Source organism: Lagenorhynchus albirostris, chromosome 5, assembly GCF_949774975.1.
Source record: "Lagenorhynchus albirostris chromosome 5, mLagAlb1.1, whole genome shotgun sequence".
NCBI lineage: Eukaryota > Metazoa > Chordata > Mammalia > Artiodactyla > Delphinidae > Lagenorhynchus > Lagenorhynchus albirostris.
In genome coordinates this window covers 61,652,207-61,675,287 of record NC_083099.1, presented here as the reverse complement: position 1 = coordinate 61,675,287, position 23,081 = coordinate 61,652,207, and the positions used below count along the sequence as shown (strand labels likewise).

Below are 23,081 nucleotides of genomic sequence, written 5' to 3'. Positions count from 1 at the left end.
GTATAGGTGATTTTCCTCGTTTGCTATACACACTGAAAACATTTATCCCAGATATAGATGCATATTTAAAGAATAATTCTTGGGACTTCCCTGGCGGTCCAGTGGTTAAGACTCTGTGCTTCCAACGCAGGGGGTGTGGGTTTGATCTCTTGTCCGGGAACTAAGATCCTGCATGCCGCGTGGCATAGCCAAAAAATAATAATAATAATTCTTATTGCCTTCCTGCTAATTGTTTTCCTCCAATTGAACTGTGTTAGCTTCCCAAATGCTAAATATTTTAGTGCTACTATTGGTTATATATTGATATTCCAGGTTTACTTTGGTTTTCATCTATTTCCCAGAAGTAAGAGTACCTATTACCCCCATTTGTTGGGCATCCACTGCAGGCCAGCCACTGCCTAAGCCAGTGCTGACCAATATAGTAGCCGTTCACCATATGTGCAACTGAGCACTTGAAATGTAACTAGTCCAAATTAAGATGGCTTTAAGTGTAACATACACATCAGATTTCAATGACTTACCTATGAAAAAAAAAGTAAAATATCTCAATAATATTTTATATTGAGTACATGTTGAAATGCTGATATCTTGGCTATCTTGGATTAAATAAAATACTAAAAACAGGTGAAGCCTGTTTCTTTTTATTTTTAAAAAATTTCAATACTAGAAAAACTTAAATGTCATATGTGCCTCACGTTTGTGGCTTGCATCGTATTTGTCCGTGCGGTGCTAGCTTAGGTGCTTCATACTCTGCACAATGAATGAATGAGTGAATAAATGAGACAGGCTCTGCTTTCCTGATATTCGAGGAGAGCTCATAATAGTCTACCAGAAAGGAATCAAACAAACTTAGGGGTTGATAGAAACTTATTACAGTTCAGCCCAGTCTCTTCATTTTGAGAATACCGAGTCCCAGAGAAATCTGCATGCCTTATTAGCTATCCACTGAATAAAGACAGAAAAGCAAGGTTTTGATTCAGTACCAGCTTTTCCTGTGTCATCAACAGTGGAAAATGATGAGGACACCAAAAGTACCTAGGAACAAACGCCTGGGATTCTAGTTGATCATCTAGCCTGCTACCTGTAGAACTGTTTCAGTCATTATGATTTCAATGAATTCACTCCTTGCAACTGAGCAGAATTGTTCTAGACAGATACCTGGGCTGAGCCACAGTATCATGTAGGAAGGACCAAGCTGAGCCAGGCAGGGAGGTCCAAGATGGACCTCCTGGGACAGTAGGGCATTGTGACATCATCAGTGATGGTCTCAGATGGTTTCTCGTTGCTGGCCCTCCAGTCTCAGCTGTTACTGCAAATTCCGTTCCTCTACCATGAGTGTGGAGCAGCTAAAATCAACAGATTCACATGTACCTTGAGGTGAATATTCCCATTTTCCTATTTAGAAGGTGACCCACTGGAATACTGCTTTTATTGGCTCTTTTGTGTGAAGAGGACAATGGTGTCCAGTTTCCTAGGGACACTCCTTGAAGTTTATTCCCTTGTTCTGATTAAGGATTCCTTTACAAATGGTTCCGAATGTTGGGGAAAGAGTCTCAGGCAGTCATTTCTTTGGCTTCACTGGTAACATTTATCAGGGACAGGAGCGCCCAAAGCCTTCCACCTCTTCCCCTACTCTGGTGAATTTGGTGTGAATTTGGGACCATGGTTCTCACATTAGACATCCCTGTCCTTGAGGCCTAATCCTGTCTGCTGTACCTTTAAAAAGTTATAATTCTGGACTGATAAAATCTAAATGTCATGTTTCGCTCTAACTAAAATAGGTTGCATTGGTCAGTCTCATTTACTCTTACATATTTATAAATAGGCAAGCTTGAATTCAATAAGCACGTTTATGTAAATGTTGGGCAAAACTGAGTCCACCCAAGTTAAGTGTGGGAGGGTGGTGGCTGTGTGTCCCAGACTAGTGCCTTTGAACTGTAACTATGTCTACATAGTTACCCTGCAAGCTTAATTTTAGCTAGATGAACTACCAGAAATGTTAGCAATCTGTCTTTTCAGATTACTTATGCTCTTTCTTTTTGCTGAAAGATAGATTTTAAAAGTATGGAATCCTTGGTTTTACATGTTTCTTTAAACAGACTTGTAACAATTTTATCAGCAAATATACTTTAACATGAATTTTAAATATCTGAGGCAACAATTATTTTCAAATAGTTGCATGTTTTACCTAGAAAAATTATACTATGTACAAATACTGTATATTTGTCTATGTATCTATAAGTATACAGTGACTGTGTATGCGTTTTCTCTCTATATATATACACACACACATATGTGTGTGTGTATATATACATATGTGTATCTATATATCAATATCTTTTTCCATATCTATATATAGATACAGATATCTATCTTGTGGGGGAAAGGGAGAATGATAGTGGATTTCAGCTAGATGTTTCCATCTTATTTTTCTTGTTATATTGAGATTGTCACTGCAGAAAATCTTTACAAATTCTCTACTTAAGAAACCTCAGGGCTTCCCTGGTGGCGCAGTGGTTGAGAGTCTGCCTGCCGATGCAGGGGACACGGGTTCGTGTCCCGGTCCGGGAAAATCCCACATGCCACGGAGCGGCTGCGCCCGTGAGCTATGGCCGCTGAGCCTGCGCGTCCGGAACCTGTGCTCCGCAACGGGAGAGGCCACAACAGTGAGAGGCCCGCGTACCGCAAAAAAAATCAAAAAAAAGACACCTCAGCTTCTTAACAAATACTTGAAACCTCATAACATAATAAGTGATATGAACATGTTAATGAATACTCTTTAGTTAATTAAATCTTGTAATTTATGCTTTATCTTCAGGATTTTTCCATTTAAAAAGTAATCAGGGGGTTTCCCTGGTGGCGCAGTGTTTGAGCGTCCGCCTGCCGATGCAGGGGACGCGGGGTCGTGCCCCGGTCCGGGAAGATCCCACATGCCGCAGAGCGGCTGGGCCCGTGAGCCATGGCCGCTGAGCCTGCGCGTCCGGAGCCTGTACTCCGCAACGGGGGAGGCCACAACAGTGAGAGGCCCGCGTACCGCAAAAAAAAAAAAAAAAAAAAGAAATCAGGACAATTTTAACAAGTATGTTTCTCTAACTCAATAATGATTGAGTAATAATTCTCTACTGCACATTCAGTACTGTAGCTTGGAAATGCAGTAATGGGTACCGTTGCTACTACATTTACCATCTGACCATATGGTATAACATACATCTGCCAAGGAGGAAAGACATTCCATTACAATAACAAAAAATATAGGCACAGTCTTAAGGCAGGTAAGACATCAATTAGATAACTTCTTTCTTTTAATTTATCCAAGTATTACCACGTAGCATATATATATATATATATATATATATCCTATATGATGCTCGGCACTCATTTTTTAAAATATTTATTTATTTAATTTTTTACTTTGGCTGCATCGGGTCTTAGTTGTGGCACACAGGAGCTTTGTTGCGGCACGTGGGCTCTCTAGTTGTGGCCCTCGTGCTCAGTAGTTGCAGCACGTGGGCTTAGTTGCCCCCGCGGCATGTGGGATCTTAGTTCCTGACCAGGGATCAAACCCGCATCCCCTGCATTGGAAAGCGGATTCTTAACCACTGGACCACGAGGGAAGTCCCTCGGCACTCATTTTGACACTGAAAACTCAAAGATGTGTGCAACTGGGTCTCTGGCCTGGAGCAGTGCACAACCTGGCAGGGGAAGTCATGACGGCTAATAATTATCATAGGTCATAAGTGTAATAGAAGTGTATACAGGCGGTCACAGAAGTACAGAAGGAGAAACATACCTACCAGCTGGAATCCAGGTGATGAGGTCAGCAGATAATCACAGAGAAGATGGTCTTTGAGTTGAGTGTGAGGTCTTGGTAGGAAATACAGTGTGGTGGTTAAGAGAATAGAGTCTGTAGCCAGACTATCTGGGTTTAAGTACCAGCTGTACTACATATCAGCTGAGGAACATTTGCCATGTTATTTAACCTCTCCATTCTTCAGTTTCTTCCTTGGTAGAATGGGCATAATCATTGGTCATAGTTCATAGGTTGAAGTGAGGATTATGTGAGTTAGAATGTGTCATGGGTTTAAAACAGTGCCTGGTACATGGAAAGCCCTCAGTCAGTGTTAGCCAGTCCTCCAGGGATAGCAGAATGAGAAATGGCAGGCTTGGATTGTTAAAACTGAAATATGAGGTGTATTTGTGTGGGAGGTGGTGGAAAACAGCAAGGTGAGTGGACAGATTATGGGGAGAGAGCCTTGTATGCCACACCAAAGAGGCTCACGTTTATGGAGCCCAAGGAGAGTTTTAAGGATGAAATTCAGATTTGTGTTATAGAAAGAGAACTCTGGAGCGGTGGGGAAAGAGTAGAGGCCAGAACATTGGTTAAGAGGCTGTTGATGAGAAGAGAGATAATATAGGCTTGGCTGAGGGATAGAGAATAGAATGCAAATGCAAAGTTACTTAGGTGGTAAAACTGGTGAGGTTTGGTGAGCGATTAGATTACGGTGGATGAAGTAGGACGAGTTGTGAATGACTCTTAGATTTCTGGCTTGGATGATCTGGTAAAAAGACAGGAGGAAGAGCAGGTTTGGGGATAAGGTTTTGGATTTGTCAAGATTGACAGGCCCGTGGAGTAACCAAAATTAGTGTGTAGGCCTGCCACTCAGGACCTTAGAAGTCAAGATTTAGGACTCCTCAAGACACAGGTAGTAGTTGACATTGTGGGAATGTGAGTGAGAGCATGACACAGCTCATATACAGGAAGAGATTCAGGGATAGTTCTGGAAAGCCCACGATTTAAGAGCCAAAGAGAGCTGAGCCAGCCAGGGAGAGTGGTCACAGAGGAAGGAGGAAACACAGAAGAAAGTGGATCATGGAAAATGATGGAGAGGGAATTTAAGGAAGAAGTGTTCTAATGCAGGAGATAGGTCAAGTAGAATGAGAACTAAGTGCTGTTCGCTGGAGTTGGCAATTAGGAAAAAGAGCTTAAAACCCATGAGGTATTACCTCAGTGAAGTATAACAGTATGGGGAAAGAGATACAGTGAATCCTCTTCATTAAGACCCTAGATGTTAGTTGATATTTCAGGTCAAATGCTAGGTGAATTCCTGGAGAACATCCATGGATGTGGTCCAGCTTCAGGCTCGCTCCACAAGGCAGATCTGGCCTGTCCTGACCAAGCTGTTTTCCCAGAGCCTAGCAAGGAGACTGGCACATTAATATGTATACACTGAAAGTTGTTGAGAAGAATGGATGTATGCTTAGTGGTGGCCCAGGATCTGTTTTGGTAGAGTCCCTAGAGCTCCTGATACATGGCTGCTCCAGGAAGTGTTAGGAGGCCCCCAGGAGTTGCCAAAGAAGTTCTGCTGCTTTGATAAGAATTTCAAAGCCATAAAGTTATAGGGTTGATCTGGCAGATTATGCCAGGGTTGGGGGGAAAAGGATGCTGCTGAGTACAGTGATAACAGGTGAGGGTGATAACGCTTCCACTCAGGTTGGTTCTGTTCTGAAACACAGATTTTTTGGCTCAGTCTTAGATGTGATTTTCTGATGTTTGCTTTATTACCTGTTTTTCTTATTTCCTTCCTTTGTGTGTGAAAGTGTCTCATCTCTTCAATTGGATAGTCGATTTCTTAAGGGCAGGGACCACTCCAAAGAGTCTTTCCTACTCCCTGCAGCACATACTTGTCCACTTGACCCCCCAGCAGAGAATCCTGGTACCCTCAGCCTTAGCAGACTTAGAACCAAAATTAGGACAAGCCTGACATCAACCCTCGGTAAAAAAAGATGTTCATTACTTCCCAAAACTTTACCCTAGGAAGGTTGAACTAAGTGGATATTTAGAGAAAGTGGTAAGCGCTGATATCTGCCACCAGCGTGGCATGAATGGGGCCCTGAATCCTCAGCCTTCCTCGCCTGGAACCCTAGGGCCATCCCACCAGTCTTCCTGTGGACACAGGTCTGGTTAGCGTCTGGGCCATTCCAAAGGGCATTCCAGCTCCCACATGGCTAGACTAAGGTCTCCTCTGGCATGTTCACGTGGGGGACCCGACGCAGTCCAGACACTGGACTGGGAGAAGAAAACACTTGGGGGTGCAGGTGTTTTTACTGTTTTCTTCCGTTTTTTTTTTTTTGGATATTTATGGGTAGGGGTGGTTTGGGACGGATCTAGCGCCGCAGTCCTAGCCCTTCCAGTCGCCCCCAGCTGCATAAGTTATCAGCCACAGCTCTCCCCCTCCTCGAGACAGTGTAGACGCGACCCTGGCCATCGGACGGCGGAAGGAGCGCGTAGGAAGCGGAGGTGGTGTCGCCCGGCCCCCTACCCGCCGGGCGCGGCGGGAGGATGTCGGCGCGCGCAGCGTGTGCGTCGCCCCCTGGACCCCCCCCCGCGCCCCCCGCCCGGGGGGACCCTCGCGCCCAGGGGAAGCCCCGCGCGGGGCGCCCGCCGCCCGCCCCAGTCCCTCCGCCTCCCGGAGGCCCGGGGCTGCCTCTTCGGGCCGCGCTGGGGCCGCCCCGCACTGCGCATGAGCGGGAGCCCGGCGAGCCCGTGAGAGGAGCCGCCGCCGCCGCCGCCGTCCATTCGCTGCGGAGCCGGAGGAGGAGGGGAGAGGCCTGGAGGACACCAACATGGTGAGGCACTGCGGCCGCCCGCCCCGCCGGCTGGGGGCCGGCGCAGCCGCGCACCCCCGCCCCGGCCGTCCTCCGCCCCGCGGCGACCCTGCCGCCCCGAGCTTCGGCCCGCGGCCTCCGTCCAGCTCCCCGGCGGGGCTCTCCTCCCCGCCTCTCCCTTCCTCCTTCGCCCCTTCCCGCCCGGGCGCCGCTGCTACGCGAGAGCCGAGGAGGCGGAGCGGAGCCGGGCCTAGTCGGGAGCCCCGGGTAGTTTGGGGCACGGGGAGCGGCCCCGGGTGCCCCTTGCTGGGCCCGGCGTGGTTAGGGGAGGCGTTGGGGCGGGGGAGGGGATGGGGCAACGGCTCCGTCTCTGCCCGGCCCCCACGCCTGCTCCATTGTGTCTGGCCGGGGACCGGGGTCCGGGGTTCCGGGTGAGGAGCCTCCCCCCGCCCGGAGCCGGGGCTTCCCCCTCCGCTCCGCCGGGGAGAAGGAAAGACTTTCCCGGCTCTCCCCTCCCTCCTCCGCTCCGGCTCCAACACCCCTCAAGTCTCCAGGCAGTTTTGCTTGGGGCGGGGTAACAGCCCTGTTCCTTTCTCCATCACCTCTCGATGCGCCCCGTAGTCCTGGAAAATGGGAGTTTCACTGGCCAGTTGGTGGAGGTTATATTTACCTCTCTACTGAGAACATGGGAGACCGCTGAGCTTGGGGGACGTGGGGGGAGGGGGGAGTACGGAAGTGCAACCTGTTCTCATTTCATAAAATTAGGAGAAACAGACTTGCTACCTTTTGGGCACATATTTTATTTCCTTGGGGTGGGAGGAGTAATTGCTTATTATGCCAGTTAAAAACCATTCGTGATGTTTAAAAAACAGCTTGTCAAGTTAGTCCCCTCTTCCTTTTTGTTTGGAAAATGTCTTACAAGCTTGAAGACGTGGTATTCAAGTTATCTGTTTACATTTTGGTAATTATGTACCTGATTCTTGGACATTCTGTTTTTCAGAAGCTATGTTTAGTATTATAATCTGAGCATGAGTTGAATTCCATGCAGGTTACTGTATGAATAGACAGTAAAAATGATGTTCTTCTCTTTTTGCTCATGGGGAGCATAAAGGCCTCTTTGAGGAGGGTGTATGTGTGTGTCTGTTAAGGGAATGCCCCGGTGTCTTGTTTTTAGCTGGTCTTATTTCTGCTGAATGACACTTACCTAGTCTCAGCCTCCAACTTGGCAGAATTCTGGTGTCGCGCGTATGGATATGTGGTTTAGTTTGCCATATACTCAAGAACTTAGGTTCTGTGGTAAGTTCCATGAAAGTTTACCATTTGTATTTGTAAGAAAACTTTGCCATAAAGTACGGGTGATTGTTTAGATTGACGTTACAGTGTTTAAAGATCCACCAGGGCGGCTAAACAGTTTCCAATTTCTTAAGCATTTTGACGGTCATAGACATTACTCCTGAAGTTTCCAGACTCTTGGCTTGTAAGAGTATGCTTGAAGTAATGAAATGTAATTCCCTGGTAAACACTCTGTGAGAGCATTGAAATGTGTTCCGCTCATAATAGTCTCCAATCAGCATCATCCTCTGGAATCCAAAGTGTTGATAATGCTCGTTACTTGTTACGAATTCAGGAGTCATGTGGTTCATATGAGAGTTCAGCTTGTATTGGAGCTTGTAAGCTTCTATCCTTTTACTACTATTAAATTAGCTAGTTTTGGAACTTAGCCATAACTATTTAATTACACTACTAAAGACAAGATATCACTAATTAAAAACACTTTTTGTGGCTGAACTCAGATCATGTCACTAGAATTGTCTTGGTATGCTCTTGTTAGTTTGGAAACTAAATTATCATGGACCCTAATAGAAGTTAGACCATAAGAATTTTCTAGTTAAGTTTTTCATTGTAAATTTATTTTACTTATAATTATTTCTTGATACAATTTTGGGGCTAATGTTTTTCAGTGTGTGTAATGCAGCCCATTTCTAGAGCACATGTTATATTGTCAATTCTGGGGCAAATTTAAATGACAGGATATCTGAACATGTGTAAGAAAAAAAAATTGTTCATTTAACCTACCTGACACCCACGTAGAAAGACCAAAAATAACTCCAAAACTAGACAATATTCTGTTACCCCTGAAAATCTTTTTAAAAAGTGTTTGATTTTTGGCTTGTTTTCTTATTTGTAAGAGGACAGGATTTGATGATTTCCAAAGTTACATTCAGCTAAAAATTTTGATTTTAATTATTTTTCTTAGATGTGTGAGAAGTTTGTAGACTGTGTAACCTACTAGATTTTTATAGACTCACAGCATCATAGAATTTTTAGACCTGAAATGGCTTCAGAGATCATCTGATTTACTCCTCTTCCCTTTTACAGAAGAAGAAATTGAAGATCAAGGAGGTTTTGAGGTTCAAGTTTGCAAAATTGTTAGTTGCAGAACTGAAACTAACTTTTCCTGGTTTTACTATTTCCCCCAGTATTTGTGGTACATGTAATCTTTTAACTCACATGAAATCTAAAGAAATGGTTGAAAATTGGATTTGAAATTAATTTACTCATTTAAACAGAGGGAAACCCAAGTGTTATTAATGAAAATGTTAAATAACAAAATTCAAATTAATGGTGTTAATTTACTGTGTTTTTAATGTTTTTTAAAAAAAATGTATGGACTTTGAAATTTAAGATTATATTTTCAACAAATATCAGAGTTTGTAAGTCCAGATTAATGTAGGCCTGTTGAAGGTTGTCTCTGTAGAACTCTTTTCACATTGTTTTGCATTTACATAAGTAAATTAAGGGAGGGCCTTAATTAATTTTAATAATTATTTCTTAAATGCCTACCATGTGCCAGGCACTGTTCTAGGCACTGAGGATATAGATATACATACACACATGTATTTTTATATAAATAAATACATATATATGTGTGTGTGTGTGTGTGTGTATGTATATATATATATATATATATATATATATATATATATATCTATATATCCCCACTGAAAAAATAAAAATCCCTGCCCTGGTGAGGGTTACATTTTAGTAGGGAGAGACAAATAATAAACATAGCATATATTTTTCTTCCTTACTATGTTAGAAGGTGTTAAGGGCTATGGGAAAAAGCAGTGTCAGGGAGGAGAATTGGGAGTGTTGGGGCACAGTGGATTTGGGGTTGCAAAATGGTGTTTGCACCACTGATGAAGTGGGTTTTGAGCTGACTAGGAGATGAAGGAGTAAGCCATGCACAGATGTGGTCAGAGAGAGTTTGAGGAGCACTGAGTCCAGTGTGGCTGGGGTAACGTGGTGGGGGGAGGGGGGCATGTTGGGCGTTGGAGCAGATGAAGTCTGAGTGGTAAGCAGTGGAGATGGGCATGGGTGGCTATTGTAAGGATATTGTGTTTTTTTACTCCAAGAGAAATGGGAAGCCAGTGAAGGATTCTGAGTAGTATGATAGACCTTGTTTCTACTCTCTCATAGTGTCCTATTAAAATTATAGTATACATAATTATCTTCAAAGCAGTTTTTAAAGACAACTTATGCAGTTTCTGTGTGCAGAGTTTTGAATTCTGATTAAGATGACTGTCCAATATTCAATAAAAACTAGTTGAACATCAAGTTTACCTAGCCATGCTGGTTAATAAAAACAACACAACACAATCTCTGTTGTAGATTGCTTTTGAGTATGTTCTTGTAGTTTGCATGTTTAATGACCGTATGCAGAAAACTGGGCCTTTGGAAAGGAAGCAGTACCTTAATCTTTACTGAGAACATAACGTCTGCTAGTCAGGCAATTCACAACTCTTATTTTATCTCCACCCCTGTTTGTGAGATAGGTATTGCTACCTTCTTTTAACATACCTGAAAAAGGAGGTTTAGTGTTTCTGAAGAGATGGCCAAGGTAAAGAGCTAGTATATGACAGGGCAGGGATTAGCAGCCTGGTCTCTGATTCCACAGTTTATTTACTCCTCTTCTTTTTTTTTTTTTTTTTAAAACCCAGCAAGCACCCCTTCCGTATAGGTGTGGAATTTTTGATTGGTTTCACTCTGGTTTCTTCCTTATATTGAATAGTGACCTAGTTGTTTCCATATCAAATCAGATGATCTGATGTAAACATTTAATTGAAAAATTAGAACTTTTTTGGTACATATGGTAAAAAAAAAAAGTTGAAAGTAAAATTAACTTGTGGTTTTTTTGTTTTGTTTTTTAAGTTTTAAAAGAGCTGAGCTCATGTGAGTCAAGTGGCTCTTTTGATTTTGGCTTTGTAGGTTGGGTCAAGCATAATGAAAATCTGTGAGAAAGCCCCCTTTTAAATTTGAGTGTGTTGTTGTTCAAGTTGTGATAGTATTAGCCATGACATTTGATGAAGAGAGATAGTTCCAAATAGGATTCAGTTGCTTTGTGGACACAAACAAGCTCTTGAATAACCTGCTGACTATCTAGTTTACCTAGTCACTTTAGGTGTATACCCCCCACCTAAGAAAAAGCAAAAGCAGAAGGGGAAAATGCCACTGAAATGTCTTTCATCACTTTGTTGAATCCATTTTATATGATTAGTACCTAATCATTTAGAGTGATTAAACTGCTTATTTGCATTGTAAAATTTTAAGAGAGATTTACTTTTCAACAGTTCTTTGCTGAAGAATTCTATTGCATTATACTTTCGAATCCCTCAACACTGAATAGTGTTCAGCAACAGAGATTAAGTTGAAGTACGTGGCCCATTCCTTTGTTATATTAGGATATTTTTGTTTCAGTAAACATTTAAAGCACTTATTATACATAGGATTTTACTATTTCTAGATTTAGGGCTTGAGTAGATACCAAATCTTAGAATTAGGAAATTTCATTTTTTGAGGATCATTTATTCTCTTTATGAAACAATATCCGTGACTGTAGAATGCTAGTCATTATTGTAAGTTCTTTAACTGTGGAACTTTAAAAATCTCATTTAATTCTTTTTTGTTGTTGTTTTGTTTTCACCTCAGTAATCTTTTAGTTAATTCAAGATTTCTTTACAAAAGATGTTTATGGAGAGGAGGAGCAAATTTAAATTAGCTACCTTGACTACTTGTTAAATGTTCAAGCAATAAGTTTGGGAGAATCAGTTGAAAGACGATGGCTAACACAAGTATTTTAAGGAGGTTATTTCTATCCCATTATCAAACATAATCAGGAATTAGCAAAAATAACTTTTTAATAGTCAAAACAGTCTTCTATAAACCAGAATCAAAACATTTATTCCATTTACAGTGGTAGTCATCTTTTGAAAAATAATTCTGAGGATGGGGAGGAGAAAATCCTTTAAATTTTCATTAATGGAATATTTTTTTAAAAACTTTGAGGAAAATTATTTAAAAGCGTACAAAACCAGTTTGAATCTTACAGATATACTTCTGAAATATTTTTTCAGGTGAATTGCCATTATATCAATATAAAACATAATTGGGTACAACGATTACACAGTATAGTATATTATTCCACTTTTGACTTAGAAGTAATGCAGCTCCTCTCAAAGAAGAGTTCATTGTAACTGTCATTCAAAGCGCAGGAAGTGTAGGGATGAATGATAAGACCCACAGGCCTACCATGAGTAACTGTTCTAAACTGCAGATTATAATTTACATGAATACTGAGGGTTTGGGTTTTTGTTTTTGTTTTGCTTAATATTTGAAATTGTATACATTTGCTTATATTATCTGGCTATAACCTGTACATGTTTTTTTTTCCCCCTCTGGGTTTCAAGCCTTCTCATTGGAAAAGGAAACCCTGACTTTCAGTGCCCCTAATTTTCCACCTCTGTATAGTTAAAGCTATAGATTTTGGCCATCTTTTTAAAAATAGACTATGACAGGACTATAAACACATTTTTCCTTCCTGATGAATTACTTGTCTTAAAAATAACCAATCCACCTCTTCTCCCCTCCCCCCTTCCCAAAAAACCCTGAAAGGAAGTTCTATCCTTAAATTAGTCTTTTAGTTAGTAAGGGAATGCTTAATTTGCAATTTTTAGTCAGAATACAAATTGTTTACATTTGAAAGGGAAAAGGTCAGTTGATTACTTATTTAACTTTTCCATAAAAATAGAAAGAAATATTGTTCACAATTCCCCTCTCTCCCCAGTGCACACAATAATTACTCAGTGGTTGCATTTTTGCCCTTTTTGTTTTCTCTCTTACTTGACAACAATGTAGAAGAAATGGAAAACTGCATGCCTTGAAGCCAGGCACCAGGGTTTCATTTCTGGCTCTGCTACTTTTTGGATAAGTCTGTTTAGATAAAATGAGCTCTGAGGCTTGGTCTCCTCATTGGTAAAACAGAATCAGTGATAACCACCTTGCAGAATTGTTAATAATTAAATACCTAGCACAGAGTTGGCACACAGTAGGAGCTCAAATAAACGTTAGCTACCAGTGTTCTGATTATGGTGGTTGTTATTCTTTCTTCTTATTTACATAAAATTACTTTTTTCTCTGGAGTATATTCTTTGTGAACTTGTAAGGAGTCCTTACTATGTGCTAGTTACAGTTCTAAGAGCTTAACTTGAATTAGTTCAGATAACTTGACACCCTATGTACAAATGAAGAAATTGAAGCACACAGAGATTAAGTAAGTTTCCCGAAGTCACACAACAATTAGGGGGCACAGGTGGAATTAAAATCCTGCCAGTTTGATTTGAGAGTCTGCACTCTTCACCTCTCTACTGCAGGTGGAAGGGAAGAGAGTTTCTAGCTACTCCTACCTAGATTCTTAGCCTGGCTTTCTGGTAGAACTTTACCCCTAGGTGAAAGTCTTCTCTAGGAGTAGGTAGTCTGGTTAGTTGAATTGATTTTTCTTGTACTTTTTTTTTTTTTTTTTTTTTGCGGTACGTGGGCCTCTCACTGTTGTGGCCTCTCCCGTTGCGGAGCACAGGCTCCGGACGCGCAGGCTCAGCGGCCATGGCTCACGGGCCTAGCTGCTCTGCGGCATGTGGGATCTTCCTGGACCGGGGCGCGAACCCGCGTCCCCTGCATCGGCAGGCGGACTCTCAACCACTGTGCCACCAGGGAAGCCCTTCTTGTACTTTTGACTTCAGACCTATACTCTGTGAGAAGGCCTTTTATAGATGAGTGGTTTGGGATATTGGTAACATCTGGCTATATCTGCTGCATACTATGTATCATATGTGGAAAGTATGATTTTCTGGACTTAAACCAGCTCTTCTAAATTTCAGATGAAGTTAAACTGTTAGTCGTATGGTAAACACATGAGAACAACATACAGAGCTTTTAATGAAAATTATGGGTGATCATTACAGTGTTTGATTTTTTAAACATTTTTTTTTTGTGAGCTAGATTCATCAAATCCTGAGATAACTAGAATTGAGTTAGGAAATTAATTCCTTTAAAAATATAAAGGCCTTGGGGCTTCCCTGGTGGCGCAGTGGTTGAGAGTCCGGGAAGATCCCACATGCCGCAGAGCGGCTGGGCCCGTGAGCCATGGCCGCTGAGCCTGTGCATCCGGAGCCTGTGCTCCGCAACGGGAGAGGCCACAACAGTGAGAGGCCCGCATACCACACACACACACACAAATTTTATATATATATATATATATATAAAAAAAGGCCTTGGTGTCTTTTTTTCTGGAGTTTAGACTGAATTTGAAACTTAAGGGTGAGAGATTGAAACTTAAGGGTGAGATTCTATTCAGAATAATAGAAATAATGAATTTTAATTTTTTGCTTTTAAAAATGTTACCTGTTAAAATTATTTTTATTTAACTAGAAAATAATTTTCCATGTTTATTGTTTTTCTTGATGGAAATACTTAAAAGAGGAATTTTATAACTTTATGAGCTTTTTTTTTTTTTTTTAAGCCGTAGTTCCATTTATTATCCAGCAAACAGTAGGAGGACCAGAGGAGGGGCCCAGCCTCGACACCCTCCCATTATTGCCATGGATTGCTTCCCCAACCTCGAGGGCCTAGAGGCGCTTGGCCTAGGGGGCGGGTGGACCCAGCCCCGACTGCTGGGATGGAGCAGAGTCCAGATGGCCCTGGCCCTAGCACCAACTCATGAACCCCGACCCCAGGCCTGTCTACCGAGGGCCAGCAGAGCCCCTCTTGGAGCCAGGCCGACCAGACTCTGGGCTGCTGGGTCCAGCTCCAGACAGGCTGGACTCTGAGTTCTGGACCCTAGGCTGGCTGGACCCTGGGATCCCGATTCCAGGTTCCAAGTGGGGTGGACTTAAGTCCCAGACTCCGGGCTAGGCCTGGGGTCTTCAGGGATGCAGCAGGTAGCTGCCTTTTCGGCTGAGCTGGGCCAGCTGGGGGTGCCTTCTTGGGACAGGGGCCAGGGCTGGAGTTGGGACTGGATTTGGAGAGGGAGTCGATGTTGGCAGAGTTGGAGTGGCAGGCCCAGCAGAGAATGACCCAGAGCAGCAGCAGCAAGAAGCCTAGGAGGCCGTTGCAGATGATGGCAGTGAGGGCCCCCTGGGAGATGGCTGCCCCCATGCCATGATGGGCAGCATCCTCAGACAGGCACAGACTGAGAAGCTGCCTCGATGGCAAGGCCCATGTTGAGGCGGGACTCTGGTATAGCCGGCCTTCCAAGGAGGCTGTCCTGTCCACACACTCAATGATTCCCGGGCAGTGAAGATGTTCACCTGCAGTTCCGAGCCTAAGTTGAGCCCGGAGGGAGGTTCTCGGGCAGCGGTATGCTGGGCGAGACTGCTGCTCGGGAGCCTGCGGGTGGGAGGCGGGGCAGTGGGAGGTGGGCAGGGGTGACGTCCCCTCCCCCGGCCCTCCCCGTGGCCGCTCCCCGGGGCGCGCAGCATTATTTTTTTATTATAGTTCTTCTGAATCCCTATTCTTCTATCACAGTAGACTTTGTAAGTTCAGTGGTCATACACTTGACTATATGATACTTGGCTACATCCAAAGTATTTGATTTTTTTTTCCCCAGATAAACTGTTATTTTAAATGTAACTCTTAAATTTCTTGAGTGGAAAACAATTGCAAACATGCTAGATTTAAGTATTAAACAATGTATATTGATAACCAAATTTTCTTTTATTTTGGAAAGATGAGTAAGTAGGTGCTTTTTACTGATTAGATTATAGTAATAATAGTATTTCTAACTTTGGTAATCTTTGATGCAGTTATTAGCTTTCTATTACAAGAGACAGCATTCCTTTATCTCCTTCCTCCTCTTTCCTCCCTTCTTCCTTTCTCCTTCCCCCCGTTTTTGCTAGAATTATAAATAATCAGGGTATATTCTGTATTTTATACATTTTACATACTTAACCAATATTGAATTTCCTTGAAAGTTTGATAATCTCCAGATAGTTTTCACATTTGAGTCCTGAAGATTGTATTGCCTAATCTTATTTAATGACCACTCTAGTTCCTTTTAAATAAGTCTTAAATAGTATGTACTACATTTGAGTGCTGAATCATTGTAGTTGTCATATGTTTTTGCTCTTAGGAAGATACCCACTGCGTTTGTAGTAGAAACAAAGACAACCCATCTGTTATTTCTTCCACCTCAGTTTTCTATCCACCCTCTCATCCCCTATAAAATAATTCTTTGCTGGCTAGATACCCTTTTTCTCTTCCTTAAGTTGATAGAAATTTAAACCTTTGAGCTGTACTCAGAAAATCAGAACACCTTGCCTGGTGCCCTCTTGTGGCCTGGGAAAAGGGGGTGGGAGTGTTGTAGCTCTCCTAAATAGGCTTGGGAAAAGGGCAGGTCTGTGTAGCCCACTCCAACTTTCCTCTAGGACAGCCTTTGGGACTACAGAATTGAGTACATCCTCCGTAGTGGGAGAACAAGTGTTAAGATTTATTCTAGGCACAGAGAGATGACAGAGAAATGGTCAGAGTACATTTTAAGTACAAGAAAGGGGAGGGTACTTATCAGACTTTGCAGAAATGGAATTGCTTATTACTACTTGGCCTAGCAGGAACTCAGACTATCAGTTCTCTGCGAGGTATCACTCATTAGCCTCTGTGGTGTTGGAAATGGGTAGCTGCAACCCTTTTTCTTAAAAAATATTGATATTGCCCCATGTACTGGAAATTTAAACCAGTTAAAATAGTTTCTGTTTGCATATACATAGACATAATTGATTACATATACTTTTATTTCAAATAAGATACGAAATGGAGTTAAAGAATTCACTTACATAATTCTGTTATTAGTTTTTATGGATAAGACTGTTTTTTAACTTGGTCCCCCCAATTTTCTAATATTTTGCTTTCCAACAGGAAGTCTTTAGTAGAGTGAACAACTCTTTTAGGCTTGCACAAGTGACTTAAGCTGTGTTTTTCCTCCCTCTCTTCAACAAAACTGATTCAAGCTTCAGGGGAGAACGCTGGATTTAATACTGTATGGTAAAACCCCCAATAATCCTGATTGTTTTGCTGCCTTTAACTTTTAGGAGAATGGAAAAAGGTTGTACAGAGAAGTTATGTCAGGTTTAATTATAAAGTAATTTCCAGGTTGTGGCCTGTAGTTGTTATACTTCTAGGTTAATCTCCAGTACTTTGTACAGCATTATACAGTGGTCAGTGATGATTATAGTGACCCTTAGGTACTTCCCTGTTCTTCAAAGGATTAAAACATATGTCAGTATACTATATCTCTTAGATACTGTATCTCTTATGTATACTATATCTCTTAGAAAAGTATACTAATTTTAAAAATGGCTCTCAGTAACAAAAGTTGAAATCAAAGTGGTTTCCTTTCAGTTAAACAGTATATTAAAATAAGGCAGGTATCTTCCTTGGCATTTGATTTCATTGTGGGTTTGTTGCAATTGAATAACATCTTGAGGAGAGACTTTTCAAGAGGGAAGACTCCTAGACATTTGAGAGATGTGTCCCATAATAAGATATGAGTTATCGGGTGTCCAGAAGTGGTAGAGTTATTTGTGAAATAACGGGAGGTTAGTGAATTTATAGTTTCTCAATTTTAATGGAGAACAGAGATTGAGATTTTAATCTGTAATCCTAAGCAATAACATATTTACAGAGAGAGAAGAGTATGGCTGACAGATTAGACTCCAGGGTATAAAAGATAGGGTTGATTTTCATATTTGATTTTGCATAGTCTTATTTTTACTCTGTGGTAGGTAGAAATATTTATATCTTTGGTAGCCTTTTTCCTGAAAACCTAAAAAGGTTTATAAATATGTACAGCAAGCAGTGTGATTTATGGAAAGATTACTAAGACCCAGATTCATGAGAGCTTTCTGTTCTTGTCCCATTTCTACTAATAATAACCTGGGTGATTTTTTAAAATAAATTCCTTAACCTTTGGGGTCTGTTCTCTCATCTGTACAATCAGGTGGTTGAGGTTTGTGATCTGTCAGTTTGGGCCAGATCAAAAATGCTGGGGTTTTCAGATGTGTTGCTTAAACCACAGAACACTGTATCTATTAATGTGTGTCCTCCTCACATGCTTTTTCCCCTTCATTTGCAATAATAGCTCAGGAAGAACCCAAGTATTTTGCTGAGAGATGGTATTAGGACTTGCGAGAGGGAAGAGTAATACTGGGGAGGCTGAAATTTCACAGGAGACCAGCTTGGGTGAGAGGAGAAAATGAACATGGCCCTTGATACTGGGAGAGAGTGGAGGGCCTAATTGCCTTGCTTCATTTTGCTCAGGGCTTAGATGAGAAATGAATATGTGTCAACACAAGGCCAGTGAGAGAAGGTTATTACAGTAGGCCTGAGGGTTAGAGAGAACGTCTACTAGATTCAGGCTAAGGGAAAGAGATGATTCTTTCAGGGTGAAAAAGAGAGAATTCTGTTAAAAATTACCTTTGTTGGAAGGATGCGGGGGGTGCTTGTTCATATTTCACTGCTTCTGATTTGACTGAAAATATGAGGAAATTCTATGGATAATTATCTTGGTTCCTGGACATGCGAGGAGAAATGCAGAGTTCTCACATTCTGTTGCTTTCTCACATTGGTAAAAATAGCAAGAAAACAAGGGGGTAGGGTGGGGGTGAGGTTGGGGAGAATTGCACCCCATATTCTTTATAATGGGTTTTAGGACTGCAACAAATACCTGTTAATCTCGTTGTTCCTCAGGGTCACTTGACTGTTCTGACTGGCTAAATGTCACCATTAGTGACGTTAGTGGTGGTCTTCCTCACCACTCCTTAAGCATCCCTTAGAGCTTTGTTGCTTGGCTAATGTTTTGAGAGTAGCTCTCCTTCCCTTCGAGAGCCTTTGTACGTGCTCACAGGACCCAATTTTAGGAGAAATGCAGGGTGGGTGAACTTCCGTTGCCTCTGTCCTAGTTTCTTTCCCCAAATGATACCAATTTTGTGTTTTAGATTTTTAAAAAATTTGTCTTTCTGATTAATAGATCGAAAATAAGTCTTGAACTAAACGTTTTAATATTTTATGAGGAAAAAGTACTGCTAAAAATGATTTAGTCAGCAGTATAGAAATACTTAGTCTTTTGTGATGTTACACAGAGTTTCAGTTGATTTTCTGGTTTCAATAGAACAAGTTGAAATCATCGCAGAAGGATAAAGTTCGTCAGTTTATGATCTTCACACAATCTAGTGAAAAAACAGCAGTAAGTTGTCTGTCTCAAAATGACTGGAAGTTAGATGTTGCAACAGACAATTTTTTCCAAAATCCTGAACTTTATATACGAGAGAGTGTAAAAGGATCATTGGACAGGAAGAAGTTAGAACAACTATACAATAGATACAAAGGTGAGTGTTTGCTTGTGACTTTAAATATTTTGAACCAGGTTTTCCAAATTTACATGCTTCTTGTGAGAAATCAAATGATACAGAGACCATTAATTGGGTGGATACAGAGCTCTTTAGATCTTAGAATTACTTTAAGAAACCTGAAAAATTATTTTCTTCTTTTCACTAAAATTTCTTCTTAGTGTCTTTATTTCCTCCCCCTTTATCCGCCCCCCCCACCCCCACCCCCCCCCACCCCGCCTTTCCTCCTTTGTGATCCAATTTGAGAATGGGGGCTGGGGGACTAGGTTTTTTCCCTCATTTTCTTATAAAACTCAGCTGAGCGGATTTTAAGAAAACCTGCCTAATAATTTTAATAACCTTTAAATAATTATAAAGTAATATACACTTAAAAAGTTAATGCAGAATAGATTGAATAAAGAAAATGTTAATAGTTTCTCCATCTTTTGTTTATTTATTCTCCTGAGGGAACCAATATTTAATAGCCTGGTGTCCAACTTTCTGTGTCTTTTATGTTTATGCAGAAATATGTATGCAAAAAAAATTTCAAAATTTTTCCAAAAGTGGGATTATATTTTATGCATAGCTCATGCCCCCAAAATCAAAGGCTGTGCAAATTTTTTATTCCTAGAGATGTTAGCAAATCACATTTGACAACAGTGTATGAGTGCCTCTTTCTTCTTGTATTTAAATTTTTGCTGTCTGAAAAGTAAATATTGATAGTTGGGGGTTTTCTTCTTTAATTTGAACAACAGATGTTCGTATTGTGATTAAAATTGAATTGCAGAGTTTATGTTTTTTTCGATATTCTTTAAGAAGTGATTTCTGTAGTGAAATGAACTTTAAGAAAAAAAGAATTTCTGTGTATAATACTGTTTAGAATGCCTCTGTAAAATGTGGCTATGTTCAGTAAAAATCCTTTATCCCTATATAGGAATGTCTGATTTTCTGAATGTGTGTTAAGTATGGAACTTTTTTCATATGAATAAATGAGACTTAAAAATCAGGTGCCTATCTGGATATATATCTTGCTGTTAATTGTAAGAATGCTGTTTTAGGGGCAAAGTGGCTTTAAATATTACAGGGTGAAAATATCTCATAGAGCAGTATTGCTTCATATTTTTGGTCTATCGTGATCATTTAAAAAAATGGAATATAAAGCAATACCTTTCTCAGTTTCAGTAGTAGCACAGTAAAGTATGGCACTGATTTCATATTGCATTGTTGTTTTTGAAGATCCTCAAGATGAAAATAAAATTGGAATAGATGGTATACAGCAGTTCTGTGATGACCTGGCACTGGATCCGGCCAGCATTAGTGTGTTGATCATCGCGTGGAAGTTCAGAGCAGCAACACAGTGCGAGTTCTCCAAACAGGAGTTCATGGACGGCATGACAGAATTAGGGTGAGTGTATAATTACCATAGGAAATTAGGTACGTTACTGTGAGAATTACTGTGGAACTGACATTCGTGCCCCCAAACATTGCTATAGATAGAAATGGGCTAATATGCTAGTTCCTTCCCATGTCAAGTTATTTGTGTAGTTAGTACAACCTACTCTATTTGCATTATGCTTTTATCATTTGTTTCTAAGGGAGATTGACTAATGTTAAAATTACTATGCTTTAATATTTTATATGGGTAAGTGAAATGAGCAAGTTTTAAGTTATTTCCTAATGTGAGGCTGTGAACTCTGAATTTATAAACAAACTCCTAGAATTTAAAATCTTGGAAGTTACTAATCACTTTTTGTTCTGCATAGACCTGGACAACTGATTAGCTAAATGTCTTGGTATTAATAGATTGAAAAGTCACAGGTAGCAGTTTTACCTGTGGCCTTTAGTTGTCTGTATTTGATGAAGCTCCAAAAGTATTCAATTTGTGGATCGGTAACAGGCTGCCCTTTCTGTTTTTAGTGGGTGCTTTTGAATGATAATAGCTAAACACTTTCTGAACGTTTATTTTCTTTCAGGAACTATGCTAAATAAGTACTGCACCTACCACTTCACAACAACTTTGTGAGAGAAGTGGTGTTTATATCCGCATTTTAGAGATGAGGAAATGGAGGTACAGAGAAACTAGATAGGTAGTATTAAAGCCAGGATTTGGGCTCAGGCATTCTGATTCTTGGGCCTGAGGGACATTGTAATCAGTCAGGGTCCAGGCAAGACACACAAACCATACCAGTAATTTGAGCAGGGTAAATTTAAAAAATTGTTTTATTGTGTAAATGGGGTAAAAGAAAACTCTAAGCATAACAAAGGTGGCAGTTGGAAGAAGCTGCCATCACCCCTGGAACGGAGGGAAGGAAACAAGGAAGGAGCCTAGACACTTCAGAGGATCCCCACAAGGCTGAGATTCCGACCGCAGAAAACAGTGCGTAGCTGCTGTAGGAGCACGCTGCTTGCCTTGCCTGCTTCTCTGGTGGAGAAGAAGCTCACTAGGGGCCACTTGCTGCAGAGCCATGCAAGTTGCCTCCATTGGTGAACACTGCAGGGACCTCCCAACACGCTGAAACCCTTGCTCTCTGCAGAAAACAGACTGGGATAAGAAAAGTTCTTTCGTCCTCTTCCAGCCTTTCGTCGCCCTCTCTTGGTAGAACCTAATAGTGAACCAGCTGGCAAGAAAAATGAAGTTTCACAATTTGTAGTCCACTGCAGATAGTCACAAAGTAGGGCAAAGAAGGGTGAGTTTAAAGCCGAGAGACAATAAATTAATAACTGGCCTAGCCACTATGTTCTACAGCCAAAGCCAGCCTTATCCTGAACTTGCTGAAATGTTCTATGCCAGGACAGGTTTCATTAGAACTCTTTTATTTTTTTCCATTTAAAAGTGAGTTCATGTAAAATGTAATGAACTTCCAAATCAAAATTTTAATTTACAAACTAATCTGGGAGGTGTTATAAAGAGCATGGAAGGAACATAAAAGCGAAAATGATTTGAAGGAAAAAAAGTGGAATGCTTGGTTTGTGGAATCTATAACAGATCGAAGATTTCTACCTTATGGCTGTTATGTGGAAAGTAGGACTTGGTACTTGGACCCTTTCAGCTCCTTGGAAATTGAATGCTTTGCACATACAAAGTTTAATAATTATTGATTTGAGGTAACTTCAGTTGGAGATGGTTGGAGATGATGTTTATTATGATACTTTGTATATATCAAGAAGTTTTCAAGAGGAATGCTTGTTTCCTCACCTAGTCAAGACACTATGCTTTCAATTTGTTTGGAAGCTACACATGTGATTTGTTACCATGTAAGGAATATCTGCTACAGTTTGAACTGATGATTGTAAAGCTGATTACTATACATTTTCATCTGTTCACTACAGCTGACTTCTACAATTTGGATGTGTTGACAGTCCAGTGAATTACATAATTAAAAGTAATAGCCCATTTCTTTTAAAAATAGTCGTTATTTCTAACATTGAATCACCCCAGATCTTTTCTTCCTCCATCTAACCCCATACTTGTTTATGTAATGTAAAAAGATGAAAATTTAATGGATTTTTTAAGAAGTTCTATGAAATATAAACTGTTGTAGGAATAAATGTTCTTAATATATAGTGAAAAAGTTTATCTTTTATAAACTTAATTTTACAATATAGATGTGACAGCATAGAAAAACTAAAGGCCCAGATACCCAAGATGGAACAAGAATTGAAAGAACCAGGACGATTTAAGGATTTTTACCAGTTTACTTTTAATTTTGCAAAGAATCCAGGACAAAAAGGATTAGGTAAGAATTTTTAAAAATTATATTT

General features: G+C 40.8%; 1 protein-coding gene and 1 pseudogene across 4 annotated transcripts in view; one reads left to right on the top strand and one right to left on the bottom strand.

The window, feature by feature from the left end:
• Positions 1 to 6,421: 6,421 nt before the first annotated feature.
• The window catches only part of DCUN1D1 (defective in cullin neddylation 1 domain containing 1), a 30,939-nt gene continuing 14,279 nt past the window's right edge, over positions 6,422 to 23,081 (top strand). The window contains exons 1-4 of one of the 4 annotated variants that reach the window (XM_060150082.1): positions 6,422 to 6,627; positions 19,103 to 19,319; positions 20,556 to 20,724; positions 22,926 to 23,056. In XM_060150082.1, coding sequence (XP_060006065.1) covers positions 6,625 to 6,627; positions 19,103 to 19,319; positions 20,556 to 20,724; positions 22,926 to 23,056 — 520 coding nt within the window. In that variant the 5' untranslated portion in view covers positions 6,422 to 6,624. Of the gene's footprint in view, positions 6,628 to 6,768; positions 6,874 to 18,060; positions 18,175 to 19,102; positions 19,320 to 20,555; positions 20,725 to 22,925; positions 23,057 to 23,081 lie in introns of those variants that run through there. The other 3 variants (XM_060150084.1, XM_060150083.1, XM_060150085.1) reach the window with 3 other exon arrangements.
• Positions 14,865 to 15,209, bottom strand: LOC132520505 (adropin-like; annotated as a pseudogene).